We start from the raw sequence: 15,461 nt of genomic DNA, 5'->3' as shown, positions 1-15,461 counted from the left end.
TCTTGGCTCAGCATCTTGGGCAGTGGCCCAGGCAGGCATGCCTCTTGAACCACAGGAGTGTTTGCAGGTCTGTGTGAATCCCCAACCACCCAAATTATACTTCCTGTTTATTTTTAATTAAATTTCTTTTAGGTTAGTTACAAAGTTCTGGGTTTCTTTATGGGATTTTTCATACGTATGTGTTACACTTTGATCCCATTCATTCCCTCCCCAACTGACCTCCCATTTCTTTCTAGAACTGAAACTGAAATTTCCATTTAACCCTGGCTCCAGCCACAGGGTACCAGTAAATAGAGCTAGTCTCTATTTAGACATTACAGATCATTGGGGGACATTCCATTTCAGGTTGCAAGTGCTCCATGTGTGCTGGATGTGGCAGGAGAGATGGGGAGGGAGAAAGGGAAGCAGGGAGGGAGGGAGGGAGGGAGAGAGGGAGGGAGGGAGGGAGGGAGAGGTTGAGATTGAGGTGTCAGTCTAGTATGTGTCTGAGAACTCTGGGTAATGCTACCATAAATAACTTGAACTCCAACTGGCTGGCTTTTGGTCATAAAGAGCTTATCATTTCAAGTGCAGACCTATATAAAAAAACACTGGGGACTTGAGGCTACACAAACTTCGATCTCTGCTTCATAAGGTAAAGACATGTTTAAACTGATAGTTTGAAAAGGTTTTGAGGGGTTTAAAGGCAATAACCAGGAGTTGCTTTAAGAAATATTTAATTCTTTAATAGTAAATACTAATATATGTTAAAGTAATGTAAGACTCTAAAGTGATAACAGTAATTGTACTAGATTGATTTTTCAATACACAAGTTGTCTTTGGGGAAAAATTACATCAACAACAGTGGTGGGAGGGTCATTTGATTTCTCAAGAACTCTCACCATTCCTTATCTGAAACATGCTCTCCCTCCCTTGCATGTGAAATAAAAGTGTCTTAGATTACATTAGTGGCATCCCATGGTGTCAGACAGGCACTTTATTACAGGGTTATAGTGCATGCTTATTCTGTACCCTGGAGGCGGTTATACAGTATGTCCACTCCATGGCCCTGGAAGTAGTCATACTGAATGTCCAGTCTGTTGCCCTGGAGGTGGTAAGAGCAGTGGGGGACTGCATGCGTGGAGGCTTTGTTCGATTATAGCTCTCAATCCTCATGTGATAGGTGTCACAATTAACTGCATTTTCTAGGCAGATTCTGCCTAGGAGGCCCAACATTCTAACCCAGCTTCTCGTCAAGGATCGTGTCTGCACCCCACAATAATTGCGTTTTAAAGGTAGAATCATTAACTTCCCAGGTCACTGAAAGGCTGAAAAAGTAAAAGCTAAGGTAAGAAAGTGTCTGCAGGAGGAAAGATGCTCCTGTGAGGCACATGAGTGGAACACTCGTGAGAAGTTTGGTAAACTGGAGAACTGAGGCATTTACTTGAGGGCTTGAGGGCTTGAGCTGACTACACACATTCACACCCGTCCACTGCAGTCCAGTGTCTTAGACACTCCCTTCACCAGGATGCCAGGGACGTGGCAGCCACATCACATCCACCGCAATCTCGTTTGACACACATAGGGACTCTGCAGAGGTGGAGGTACAAACGCTTCCTGGCGGGGGTGTCCATGGCATTCACTGCTCATTCACAGGCCCGAGTGGATTTGAGAAGATTCTGCTTTTGGCTGGGGTGCCTGCCCTCAGTAGCTGAAACAGAACGGGGCAGTAAACGCAGATGACAAAATCTACAAAAACTTGTTAGAAAGATTGAAGCTGTCAATGTACAGTGTGAACTTAATATACACTAAGTACTAGGAGTCATTTAAGAAATGGTGAAATAGGCAGCCCCGGGCAAAGTGTGCATTGCAGCTCTATGTCCACTTACGACTCCTGCTTCTGTCACTGACCATCTTTAGTTGGGATTCTCTTCCCTGACCCTCCTTTTTTTTTTTATTAGATATTATTTCTTTACTTACATTTCAAACGTTATTCCCTTTCCAGGTTTTCTGTCCATAAGCCCCCTTCCCCACCCCATTCCCCATACAGGTATTCCCCCTACTCATTCACCTTACTGCCCCCCCATATTCCCCGGCCCTGGGGGTCCAACCTTGGCAGGATCAAGGGCTTCCCCTTCCACTGGTGCCCCAACAAGGCTATTCTCTGCTACATATGCAGTTGGAGTCCTGGGTCAGTCCATGTATAGACTTTGGATAATGGTTTAGTCCCTGGAAGCTCTAGTTGTTGGCATTGTTGTTTTTATGGGGTTGCAAGCTCCTTCAACTCTTTCAATACTTCCTCTAATTCCCCCCAAGGGGTCCTGTTCTCAGTTCAGTGGTTTGCTGCTAACATTGACCTCTGCATTGGACATGCTCTGGATGTGTCTCTCAGGAGAGATCTATATCCGGTCCCTTTCAGCATGCATTTTTTTAGCTTCATCAATCTTATCTAGTTTTGGTGGCTGTATATATAGGCCACATGTGGGGCAGGCTCTGAATGGCTGTTCCTTGAGTCGCTGCTCTAAACTTTGCTTCTGTATCCCCTCCTATGGATTTTTTCCCCTTTTAAGGAGTGGGAGCAACCGCATTTTGGTCATCCTTCTTCTTGAGCTTCCTGTGCCTGGCCCTCCTCTTAACTGTTGACTGAACATTAGCTTGGTGCAAGTCAAGTGGTCTACAACTCAGCTACCACTCTGCTTTAATTTTGAGACGTGACCTCTTCTATTGCCAGGGCTGCCCTTGAACTTTTGAATTATTTGCCTGAGCCTCCTAGGTAAGTAGGATAGTGATGGGAGTTATTGTGATTTTGAAGACATCGAGTGGATACACACTCCTGCTGGTTCTGTTTCTATTTTATCTCACTAACCTTCATATGGCAGTATCTGCTTTTATACTCAGCAAATACCAAGTGCTCTGAATCTCTCAGGTCCAACAGTTCTGTGGCTTTTGTGCCTATCAGTGGTCTCTGGCCAATTCTCGTTACAAATCACTCTTCTTCTTTGTGAGTGAGGGGATTAAGGAGACTCCAAGTACTGAAAGTAGGAGCCAGATCAGTGTCCTAGCTAGAGCTCTGTTCCAACACAGTCTCAGAGTCTGATCTGGGTTTCTTATCCATGGTTCATTAAACCGCAATCCACAAGTGTCCCCAGTGGCACCCAATGTTGGACAGGCTTTCTTCACTGAAATTGTCTTCCGGAAGTTACTTGAAATAACTGTCCAGAACTTAATGGTGAGCTCCACAGTCCTAGACCGTGACAAGGAACAGCAGCATATGCTCCCAGGTGTACCTCTCTGGACTGCATTCTTCTTGATCATAGGGGCTGCATCTTACTCTGTCAAGCCAGCTCCTTGTGTGCCTGCCTTAATGACCCCAAGGAAGCTCTGATGAGCAGAGGTTTTGCTTGTTTTTGCCTCAGCAAACGATGAAGTGGTAAGCAGTACTCCTGGGAACCTTGCAGGCTGAGTCTGCCATGCCTTTTCCCTCCCAACAGGGTCTAGCTATGGATCAGCATCTCCACACGGCCCAGCAGCCCCTACGCTTGGGGACTCCACAGGAGGATGTTTTTGCAGGACCCTCAGTAGGTAAGCCCTTACAGCATTTCTCAGTCTCAAGATGTGTTTCTTTTAAACTCTAGGACTTTTTAAAACTGTAACAGAGAATAGCAGGAAACAAAAACCAATTACCTTCTAGTTTTCAATGTTATCACTTCCACGACATTTTATCACACGTGCAGGTCTAAGAGTGCTAAACGTTTGAAACAACTTTTAAAACCACCAAAAGGGAAGTTAGATTTGTTTTTGCTTCTTGCTCAGATATATTCCTGGCATCTTTTTCCAACAGTGGTCCCCTGTTGGAGGTATTTCCTCTTAGAGTCATGTGCAAGCTTAGAATTCTGTCTAGGTATGGATTCCGAAGCAAATTAGACATAACCAAGGATGAGAACGTGAGAACCACTTAAAACAAGCATTTACAGTAGTCAAAGTTTCACCTCTGCCAAAGAGGATGTAAACTTATTTTTTCCATATTGTTTTCATAAAATTCTGAAATTTTCTAGAATTCTGATCTATTTGCTACTAATAAGTGAAACTATTTAAAGTATAATACAGATAATTTTCTCTTTATAGTCCTTCAGAGGGTCTTACATAAAATTATTTATATGCTTGTGTTTAAAATCTTATTACATTTATTTACGATTTGTTATGCATGTCCTGGCACACATGTGGAAGGCAGGAGATAACTTGCCAGAGTCAGTTCTCTCCTTCTCCTACGAGGGTCTGGGATATGTGTAGGTCCTCAGGCTTGGAAGCAGGCACCTTCAACTGCTGGACTATCTCAGGCATCCAATGGCAGTTTTCATTTTTTTTCTGGTCTCAAGTTTATTTGTAAAAACAGCACAGGACCCTGGTCATCTGCACACAGTGTGTGGGTAGATGTGTCACAGCCGTCCATCTGTCTTCACACACACTGGCAGGAGCCTTTTCTATGGGGCCTTCACAAGGGCCTGGGCACCTTTGGGAGCCTGCGCTGGAGCTGAAGCCTGGGCCTTAGCTGGAGCGTTGGCCTCTGCCTTGGTTTGAACCTTGGGCTTTGGTTCGCAGAGCCTACGACCCTTGTTCATTTAATACATTTTTAACTATGTGTGTGCAAGTATGTGCATGCCACAGTATGTGTGTAGAGCTCAGAGAAAAGCTTGCAGCAATCCGTTTTTAATGTTGATTGACTGAAGCAAGAGCCAGTGGTGCACACCAGTGTCCCCAGGACAGGAGCGGCTAAGAAAGGGGAATCAAGAAAGCAGGACTCACTCGTTTTACATATCGCAAAGTAAATAAATAAATAACAGTGAATACTACTGATAGGGATAGTATAACCGCCAAACTTAATACTTGTCTACTTACAAAATCAGCCCACCAACTTATCTGTAGCACTGAGAGAAAAATTGTTGCCACAACAGTGGTCCTTGGGAGAAAAGGATACACACCGGGTGTGGTAGGTTAGAGGAACCTGATGGCGTGGGTAGGAATCACTGATGGCCATGAATTCCATGAACTTTGGATCTGGTTGTTACTTGTGGCCGAGAAACATTTGATGTTATGTAACTAACAGTTAGATTAAAGACCAAAGTTAACTACACCCACTCGAAATCTTAGGCCGTACAGACTGCTCAATGGTTAAGAGCACTGGCTACTCTTCCAGAGGATCCAGGTTTGAGTCCTAGTACCCACAGGTGGCTCGTAGCCATCTTAATGCCAGTTCCAGATCTCATATCTTATGGCCTCTGCAGACACCGCACCAAGCACTGTACCCACATGGCACACAGACACTTGGAGGCCAAATACCCACAGACATGAAAATACACTTTAAAACTACTCAAATCTCACCCTTAGTTGTCTCACACATCTCACTGTGACATATGCTTTTCATGTTACTTCCATTTTCTCTGTTGCTAGAACACACACTACTCATGGTGGGTATGTTCATACAGGGTCCTTGTAAATACTTGTCAATCAGTGTCTCTTCTTCCTTGTAGAACCCTGGGAGTAAAACATTCTCCACTGTGTTCCTTGGCTTTCTATCTGCTGAACTAGATTCAGTATCAGCTCACAGCCTCATGGTTCTAGGACCTCATCAATCATTCATAACGATGGGGCTTATCTGTCAGGTCACTGTGAAGGCTGTGGGTCTGTGCCCTGCAGCTTTACAGTGAAGAGTGGCCCACGGTCTGCGCTAGCCCTAGATGAGCACGTTCCTTCACACTTATTGAAACTTAGCTGTTGGATCAGTACAGGAGTTTCTCTTTTTTGAGTGGTGTAAATCAGAATTGCCTGTTAATAACCACACCATCAAAGGAACATAGATTAATCTATAAATGACTCAATCACCCTTACTATTGGTAAAAACCTGTTCCTAATATGTCCTACCCTGATACCACCTTAAAATGCAACAAACTTTTAGGGAATAAAAATGAAAACATATATAGACACGTAAACTATGAGCCCCAGTTTATTTTCAAATCCAGTGCAACAGTCAGTGTCACCTGAAGCCCCTGTAGGCCTCCCTGAAGGACGCTGCAGCTGTGTAGTCCTTAACAAACTCTCCTCTGTCCACCTTGTCCTTTGTCCACCTTAACAAACTCTCCTCTGTCCACCTTGAGTGGTTGTTCTGAAAGACATCAAATGTTCATTGATTGCTCTCCCATCTCTTTTCTAGAGACCAGATTCTACTCCTGTCAAAATCTAGTCATATCCCAGGATACAAAGACAAGGGCCACGCATGACCCCTCTGCTCCTAGATAGAGTCCCCATTGTTGGTGCCCCCTTAGTCCTTAGCCAACAGTAGACTATGTGCTCAGCATCCTCACCCTTCCTCCTGACATTTCACCTCAGGGATCCGCTGAAATATTGGAAAACCTATGAGGATTTGTGACTGCATGATACCAGTCCTGTCAGGTGCTCTCTTCCCATGTTATGACATGTGAGAGCTGCTATTGTAGCTTACGGGGCTCAATGAGTATTTAAAGCAGTTGTAATTTAATATCTGGAGTTTGGTTAATCGCCTCCCTGTGCTTGGAAAGCTGGCTCGACTTTGGGTAGCTTATACCTTCTGAGGGTTAGTTGTGGATTTAAGAGAACATGTTCCTGCCAACATGTGGGAATACCATCTCACCCCAAGATCCAAAAATAGCCACATGCATGTTTATCTAGCTCCTCAGTGTTCAGAAAGCTCACACGTTGTTACCACTGTACAGATAACCAGATAACATTACTTTCTCTTGGTGGCAAGAAAGTGGGGATGGAACTTTGCCTATTCTGTCCTCTCCTATGGAAAGACCAGGGGCATACTTTGTCATTTTGTCACATGTGAATTCCGTGTCCCTATCATCCTATGTAATTCAGTTTTGTGTTCTATGTACAGTCATAGCTATTTATGGTTGCCCTCCTGTTAGAGAAAGTTTCATCTATTATCATCTTATTGAGGCCCATATGATTTTTCTACTTCACAGAGTCTGACATGATAGAATCATCTCTTCATAGCATCCAGAAATTTGTTCCTACAGACTATGCCAGCTACACACAAGAGCATTATCACTTCGCAGGCAAGAAGATCATCATTCAAGAATCCATTGAGAACTATGGCACAGTGGTGTGGCCAGGGGTGAGAATTGCTACATTTGTGGTCCAGCTTTCTGGAGATAAAACTTTTTGTACATCCGTGTTGCCTGCAACTGGCCATGTGCCCTCTTACTTGTGTGCTTTTGCAACTAATGAATAACTGCCTGTTATCCCAGGGATTTGAGCACTGGCTTTGAAGTAAAATCCTCTCCCATTCCTCTACCTTCCTCCTCTTGCTACTTGACCATCCTTTTCCTTCCTTCTCATGATAGACAAGTGATCCACCACACACACCCCTACCCTAATCAATATTCAGTGAAATATTTCAATTGATATAAGTAGAGTATATTGAAAATGGGATGTAAAACTGACACAACTACTATATGAGAAAAGTTAAAATTTAATTTAGAATTCCCAATAGGCACTTTTGAGCTCCCCTCATTCTCAGGCATTCAATAATTTCAGACTCTTTCACATGGTAAATGGTACATACTTCAGAAGAAACATTCAGGAGTCATTTCTTTACCTCTTGCTTTCCATGATTGTAAGGATGGTACTGAAACAGACAAAATTCTCTATTTTCAGGTTGTATGATCATGGACAGTCACTGTCCATTATCTTGTGTCCATATTTAAAATGGGAACTACTGCTAACAATTAGTTGCTGACATGATTATGAAGATTAATGAGGCCCACAATAGCTGTAGTGATTGGAACAACATTATTCCTACCTCACAGCTGAGAATATCAGGACTCAGTAAGGTTCTTAGATTTGGTAAACCTCAACTCTTGAGTGGTCTGAGGCCCAGTATTACCAATTTCTCCAATGCAAGGCTGTCCACATCAGAAAGAGTCCAGAACAGAAATTCACAGATGTTTGGGAGCGATATTAAGATATTTAAATATTTTGATTGATGACTGGGTGGGGAAAGGTGACTGTTTCTTAAAAACTGTCTGATACATATACATGGTGAAGGGACTCTAAACTAGAAAGCCATGATGGTGGCACTGTGGAACACTGAATAGTCATGAAGAGGGTCCCATTGGACTCTCCGGGTGGTCTTGCAGACTGGTAATAGATGAGAGAAAAGGAGCCAGGGCTTTAGGTCTGGGAGCTCTTTTAGTAATTTATACACAGGTATGATTTCCTTCCAGCAATGGTCTTTCACCTAACCAGAAGTTTGAAAACACCAAACCTCCTGTTACACCAGGTAAACATGTAACTACAGTGATGGTAAGACATTACAAAAATTAAGGCCTCAGATTGTCCTGCACCAAATGGGCCTGTCTTAGGATTTGTTTCAGACAGTTGCACAAAAAAAAAAAAAAATGTATGATTTCTGGTGCAGCTGTCCGTGGGTAGAGTAGGTGCTGAGATGTCAAAATGATACTCTGGATGATACTTCAATATTGGAGGACAGGGTGTTCTCAGAGCTGAGGGAGGCTGGCCTAAGTCATCTTCACAGGATTGCACAGAGTATGCTATCTGGAACACTGTAGGTGACACTCAATATTGAAGACCCACAAAGAACTTTCTCTTTGCCAACCAAAACCCCCTCCCTTGCTCTGTGCTGTCTGACATCTGCTACTCTCACCTGGCAGTCCACATGCAGCTTTACTCAGTTGGCTCACCTCTCCCTGCATCAGGAAGGCAGTACTGACTTCCAACTGACCTTTAGTCTGCCCACTCCCACCTATATGCCTCATTTATGCTACATAAAGCACAGTAATTTGTAACCGGTTCACATGTCTTACACATCACTACAGTACCTTGACAGCATAGCTATTGCCCTTGAATATCCTTCAACAAGAACACAGGATGCAAAGGGGTAGGTTTTTTGTGCTATCCACCCTATGTCTTAGTTAGGGTCTTATTGCTGTGAACAGACACCATGACCAATGTAAGTTTTATAAAGGACAACATTTAATTGGGGCTGGTTTACAGGTTCAGAAGTTCAGTCCATTATCATCAAGGAAGGAGCATGGCAGCATCACAGCATCCAGGCAGGCATGGTGTAGGAAGAACTGAGTTCTACATCTTCACAGGAACAAAGCCAGAACAGACTGAACATCCTCAGGCAGCTAGGAGGAGGGTCTCGGAGCCCACCCCACAGTGATACACACCCTCCAACAAGGCCACACCTTCTAATAGTGCCACTCTCTGGGCCAAGCATACAAACTACCACACCCTATGACCTGCAATGGTGAAAGTTCAGGAATTCCCTGGCCAGTAACTTCCTGCCTAGCCCAAATAAAAAATGGAGTACAAATTAGGGAGCTCAACTGCTTTTCATCTCCATGCCTTCACTGGAACCCTAGTCTGTGTATACGTGGGTTTGTTACTCTTTTGTGAATACTTTATAGTATTTCCCAGGGCATTGCGGATATTTCATTTGCACATGTATATGTGTGTGTCCCCTTCAACTCCCTCCCCCACCAAATTCTGTTTTGGCAGCAAGGTCCCAGCTGTCCTGGGGCTCACCTATGTAGCTGAAGTTGACTGTGAACTCCCAGGGATCCCCTTCCCTTTCCGAGTGCTGGAAATAAAGGTGTGTACCACTATGCCCATGAATCAATGAAATGGCATATATCATTATAGAAGTACAGATTGGTTCATCAGGGCTGATCTAGACATGTAGACCACAAAAGCTAAGGATCTGGACCTTTAACAAACTCTGAACACTTTGAGAAGTACTTTTTGACAATGTTTTTCACCCAAGAGGAGGAAGGGGAGAGAGGAAGTGAGGGTGGAACCCAAACTGGTCAGTTGTCCAATGTAACAAACCTAATTAATCTTTCATAGAGCTGGGAGCAAGGTGTTCAAATTTATATAACTTATATGAAGCACCCAACATGAAAAAGCTGGTAGGATTTGCTATTTTTCAGTGCACATTTCTGACTTAAGAGTAGAACTAATTCTCTAGGTCTTTAGGTAGAATTATTCGTGGCAGAGATGGGTATTAGAGTAAGTTTTCCTTTCTGTTTTGTTCGTTTTTGGACCAGGGGGAAGAACTGCACAGTAGCTCAGGCCCACTCAAGTTCCTGGTGCTTACGGGTCTGACCACTGTATCTGGTTATACTGGTCCCATGGCCCCCATACTGACCACTGTATCTGGTTATACTGGTCCCATGGCCCCCATACTGACCACTGTATCTGGTTATACTCGTCCCATGGCCCCCATACTGACCACTGTATCTGGTTATACTGGTCCCATGGCCCCCATACTGACCACTGTATCTGGTTATACTGGTCCCATGGCCCCCATAGGACACTTACAACACTAGAAATACGTACGGTTATGCTTTGATATTCAACTATAAGCAACAATGGTTTGCTCCTGGCTTCTAGTGATCAAACTTCAAAGAGACAAATTGTTGTTAATGTCTTTTAGGCTACAGCTTTGTGCCAATATTTAGAAGACCATACAGAAGAATTAAATCTCGAAGATGCTAAAATACTTGAAATTGGTGCTGGACCAGGCCTTGTTTCCATTGTGTCCAGTCTTTTAGGTTTGTTTTTTTCTTGTTCTCATTTAAAAAAAAAAATCTCTTCCGTGACAATTTTGATTTCTTACTACCGGCAGGGTGTGGCTTGGCCACAATTTTATTGAATTGCCTTTAAATGTCACTTGACAAGCATCATTAGTTATTTAAATAGTCTTGGAGACATTAGTCTTCAAGTACTTTAATTTACCTAGTTTTCATGCATGGAAATTGAGAGTCTAAAGATATGAAACTGAATCTCTCTGACATTCATGAGTTGGGGTGCTATAGGAGGAAGCTGCCTAGTTTAAAATGCATCAGTTTTCTCAGCCTATATACCATGGGGTAGTAAGGCGATGTTTCTTGTCTATCTCTTAGTAAACTGTGGCTGCCCGTATCTTGAGGCAGCATTACCATTTCTTTTTCTCATAGGAGCTCAAGTCACAGCAACAGACCTGCCTGATGTTCTAGGAAATCTTCAATACAATATTTCAAAAAACACACTAGAATGCACAGCCCATCTACCTGAAGTGAAAGAACTGGTATGGGGGGAAGACCTGGACCAGAAATTCCCTAAGTCATCCTTTTATTATGACTATGTCCTGGCTTCTGATGTTGTCTACCACCACTACTTCCTGGATAAGCTGCTTGCTACCATGGTGTACCTTTCCCAGCCAGGCACTGTGGTGCTTTGGGCAAACAAATTCAGATTTAGTACTGATTATGAATTTTTAGATAAGTTCAAGCAAGCTTTTGATACCACTCTCTTGGCTGAACATTCAGAGTCATCAGTCAAGCTCTTTAAAGGAATATTAAAATGGGACTGAAATGTAAAGAGCCTCTCAAACCATCAGTGTCTTGTGAAGCTGTTAAAAGGTATACTATACCATACTGGTAAGGCTAGAATAAATGCATTCAATATACAACTTTCTAAGATGGTAAGAATATGTGGTCAACCTAAGTATCTAAAGAAAGGAAACAGACACATGAAAGTAGACTTGCTGAGTTCCCAGTGTATTAAATGTATTAAATAAGAGCTTACACAAAGAAGTAAATGAACAAGTGGGTTCCTGTTTGTGCTCTAGTACCTGGATTTTACATGTGCCAATATGCTTGTCATAATTGTGGACTCACTGTGTAACCCATGGAAGCTTTGAAATAGATATGCACCTGCCTGATCACGGTCATGTGCCACAGTGACCGCCTCACTGTAGCTAGAGCATATATATGGATTATAGCAGGGAGAGGGTAATACTGACTAAAGATGGAAAATGTGGAAATTGATGGAATGAGAAAACATATGTCTTAAGAACCTCCCCTTTGAGGGGCTGGAGAAATGGCTCAGTGGTTTAGAGCACTGACTGCTCTTCCAGAGGTCCTGAGTTCAATTCCTAGCAACCACATGGTGGCTCACAACCATCTGTAATAGAATCCAATGCCCTCTTCTAGTGTGTCTGAAGACAGCAACGGTGTAACTCATATACATAAAATAAAATCTTTCAAAAAAAGAAAAAAAAGAACCTCCTTTGAGGCGTCGGCAAGATGGTTTAGCAGATAAGTTCAACGGTATGCAGTCATGGTGGCTAGAGTTCAGATCCCAACACCTACAGAAAAAGTTGGTGTTTAGCAAACAACTCTTTAAAGCTCTGAGGGATCTGGATTCTGAACATCACAGGTGCGCATGCGCGCGCACACACACACACACACACACACACACACACACACACACACACAACACACAGGTGCGCATGCGCGCGCACACACACACACACACACACACACACACACACACACACACACACACACACACACACAGAGCTGAGCACAGCAGCACATTCATGAAATCCCAGGGCTGGGAAGGTAGAGACAGGAGAATTCCTGGTGCTTGGTGGACAGCTAGGCCTATCTTACTTAACATCAAGTTCAGAGACGTGTCTCAAAACGGTAGATATTCAATTCTGACTACCATTATTTCGTATATACTTATATGTATTGTGGGTATGTATACACACACACACACACACACACACACACACACACTGTATAGATTTTAGCTTCTGTGGCAAAGAAAACTTTAAACACAACTAAAAACATAATATAAATGCCTGATGTAATGGTGTTGGGTCAGAATCAGATAATACTTTTGGTTTAGTATTCTACATACTACTTCCATAGAACAATAGCACCTAACTTTTTTTTTTTTTTTTTGCTTTACCATCATTTATAAAAATTAATGTGGTTTTGCTCGTAAAAGCAGACTGTAGCTGATGTGGCTTTCAGGGCACCCTAACAGCCCATAGATGTGTAAGTCATCTGCAGTAGGACTTTTAAGATTTCTAATAGTTTAGCCAAGAAGATAAATGTCAGAATGCAAAGTGCATTATATATTCTAGCCATAGATCTCAGGAACTACAACTTCACTTACAACAGCAGTGCCAAATACTTAGGATGATCTACTAACAGATATGCTAGAATCCTACCCAATTTTACAGTATTATTGAGAAAAACTAAAGACAGTAAGTAAATGGGATGACAAAGCAAGTTCCTACATTAGAAGGCATTCCAAAGATCAATTTCTCCAAGTTTTATCAATGGGTAATGGGAAGTCACTGCCAAATTCCCAACATGTTTCTGTGAGATGAATTTGTTCTGTAGATTCTAACTACACTAAAATGAAAAGGCTAAGAGGTGTCAGGATACTCCTTAAGATTATGGTGGGAAGGCTTGTTTTATAAATACCTGACTAATAAAATCCTATCTCTAGACAAGGAGCTATTTGTAACTGACAGCTACTTACTGGGAAAGGGAAACTCACTTTCTCACTCTTCTTCAATGGAGTCACAGTGGGTTTAACAGCTGACCAACACACACTAGACTCCATAACTGGATTGTGTGTGTGTGTGTGTGTGTGTGTGTGTGTGTGTGCGCGCGCGCGCGTGCGCGCATGCGCGCGCAAGAGTGTTTAAGGTGAGAAAGAATATGAAGATGAGAAAGTAGGTAAGATCTAGGTGTTCATGGAGGAGAAATAATATGATCAAATACACTGTATGAACTTCTAAAAGAATAAAAATAATAAAAAGTGTCCGGGCTAAGATGACAACTCAGTGGTTAAGAGAACTCACTGCTTATTCAGAGGACTGATATTTGTTTGGCCCGGAACCCATATGGTAGTTCACAATTGTAGATGCAATTGTACAGGATTCAACACATTCTTCACAAAGTTCTGGAAATCTTTAAAAAAACACACAAACAAAAACCTACTAGGGGTTCTATTAGGAGGCAGAGATAGGGGAATCTCCAGATAGCCTGGTCTACATAGTGAGTTCCACGTCAATCAGGATTAAAGAGAGACTGTACCTAAAATAAGATAAAAATCATGCAATTGGATTTACCCCTACAAAATAAAGCACTTCGTGTACCAAAATACATGAAGAACTGAAACATGATAAAAAAAGTGGGCAAAATTTGGAAGAGCCTTCCCCAAAGAAACAATACATGTCTAATAAACACATTATTTATTGTGGGAATGCAGATTAAAACCACAAAGAGATAACACAACCACTACCGAGTTTTAAAAGTAATATCATTAGGTACTGAGAAGGATGAAAACCAAAAGCACCACCACAACAAAAGACCTAAAAAACCCATGACTCTCACTTGGCAACTAAGATTTAAATCAGCCTAGCCATGTTGGAAGACAATTGGAAAGTTTCACACATCAAAAAAAAAGTTCAATAAACAGTAATTTTGTTTCAAAATATTTACCCCAAAGTAAACATACTCATCATACGCAGATAGGCAGAAAGAGTACATTATGTATTATGTCATGTAATTATGTATTAGTATTAATAGTGTGTCACTCACCACAGCCTACAGTGTGCATTAAACTCAAGAATACTGCATTAAGGAAGACTGGAGAGATTTTGCATTTTGTCAGTCCAAAACTGGAAAAAAACTCAAAATTGTAGTTAGATTAGAAGCAGGCCACGGCTTGTTTAGGGACAAGGTAAGAATGAAAATTGACTACAAATGGATAAATGACTTGTTTAAAACAACAAAAACAGGGTGTGCTAGTGGATTGTGACATAGTTCAGGGGGTAAACAAGGTTGCCTCCAAGCCTGACAACCTCAGTTCAATCTCTAGAATCCACAGATGGGTGGGAATCAACTCCCACTGGTTGTTCTTTGACTGATGTGTATGGGTGCATATGCCACATCAACAAATGTAATGAAATAAAAACATTCAAAAAAACGTTAAAAAATAAAAGTCTCCCAAATAGAGCCCGATTTCTTTTTAGCTGCACTAAACTACCTTTGAAATATATAATGTAGAGAAATAAAATTATAGCAAATGGTTCCTGTCTCCTAAATATCTTCTTGGACTTACAGATATATCTTATTTCTAGGTCTAGGGCAGGACTCAAATCCCATGCTATTCTGAAAATGGACGGAATACTTTTAGAAAGGCTGGATTGACTATAGAATAGACAGAAAAACTACTGCCTGGTTTCTTGACCACAGTTCATTACATAGCAACCACAGCTCACTGTAACAGCAGACACAGAACAGCCTGCTGCCTCCCATCCCCATTGCATTTCAACTCATTCAGTCCTTTTTTCCCTCTAAACCTCGTTACTTTTTCACTGTTATACATCTGAAGAAAATTACAGGAAAATCTTTTTCTGCAAGTTCAGTTTGTCTCAAAGTATGAGATGTGAACTTTTTTTGAGAGGTTTCTGTCTAGTTTTGGCTGTGCTGGAAATTGCTCTTTAGACCATGCTGGCCTTGAACTCTCCTGTCTCTGCCTCCTGAGTGCTGGAATTAAAGGTGTGTGCCACCAGTACCTGGCTCTAAAATACATTTTTTTCTTAAATAATTTAGTAATAAAAG

General features: G+C 42.1%; 1 protein-coding gene across 3 annotated transcripts; it reads left to right on the top strand.

Annotated features, from left to right (window-relative positions):
• The first annotated feature begins 517 nt into the window (after positions 1 to 517).
• Mettl21c (methyltransferase 21C, AARS1 lysine) lies at positions 518 to 12,265 on the top strand. Of its 3 annotated transcripts, none has more exon segments than NM_001106908.1 (5): positions 534 to 634; positions 3,471 to 3,561; positions 6,981 to 7,132; positions 10,481 to 10,598; positions 11,004 to 11,645. In NM_001106908.1, coding segments are annotated over 4 exon segments (747 nt in total). In that variant the 5' UTR covers positions 534 to 634; positions 3,471 to 3,479; the 3' UTR covers positions 11,399 to 11,645.
• Positions 12,266 to 15,461: the final 3,196 nt, after the last annotated feature.

Source organism: Rattus norvegicus, chromosome 9 (assembly GCF_036323735.1).
Source record: "Rattus norvegicus strain BN/NHsdMcwi chromosome 9, GRCr8, whole genome shotgun sequence".
NCBI classification, from domain to species: Eukaryota; Metazoa; Chordata; class Mammalia; order Rodentia; family Muridae; genus Rattus; species Rattus norvegicus.
Note: the sequence above shows the minus strand (reverse complement) of the source record. Positions and strands in the feature narration are given on the sequence as shown.

Excerpts from the sequence above, each read along its gene's own strand:
- Mettl21c (XM_017596347.3), top strand. The coding sequence starts at position 3,480 with ATGGATCAGCATCTCCACACGGCCCAGCAGCCCCTACGCTTGGGGACT. Across the intron at positions 3,562-6,980 it reads TTTTGCAGGACCCTCAGTAG|AGTCTGACATGATAGAATCA; the intron begins GTAAGCCCTTAC and ends TCTACTTCACAG. Across the intron at positions 10,599-11,003 it reads CATTGTGTCCAGTCTTTTAG|GAGCTCAAGTCACAGCAACA; the intron begins GTTTGTTTTTTT and ends TTTTTCTCATAG.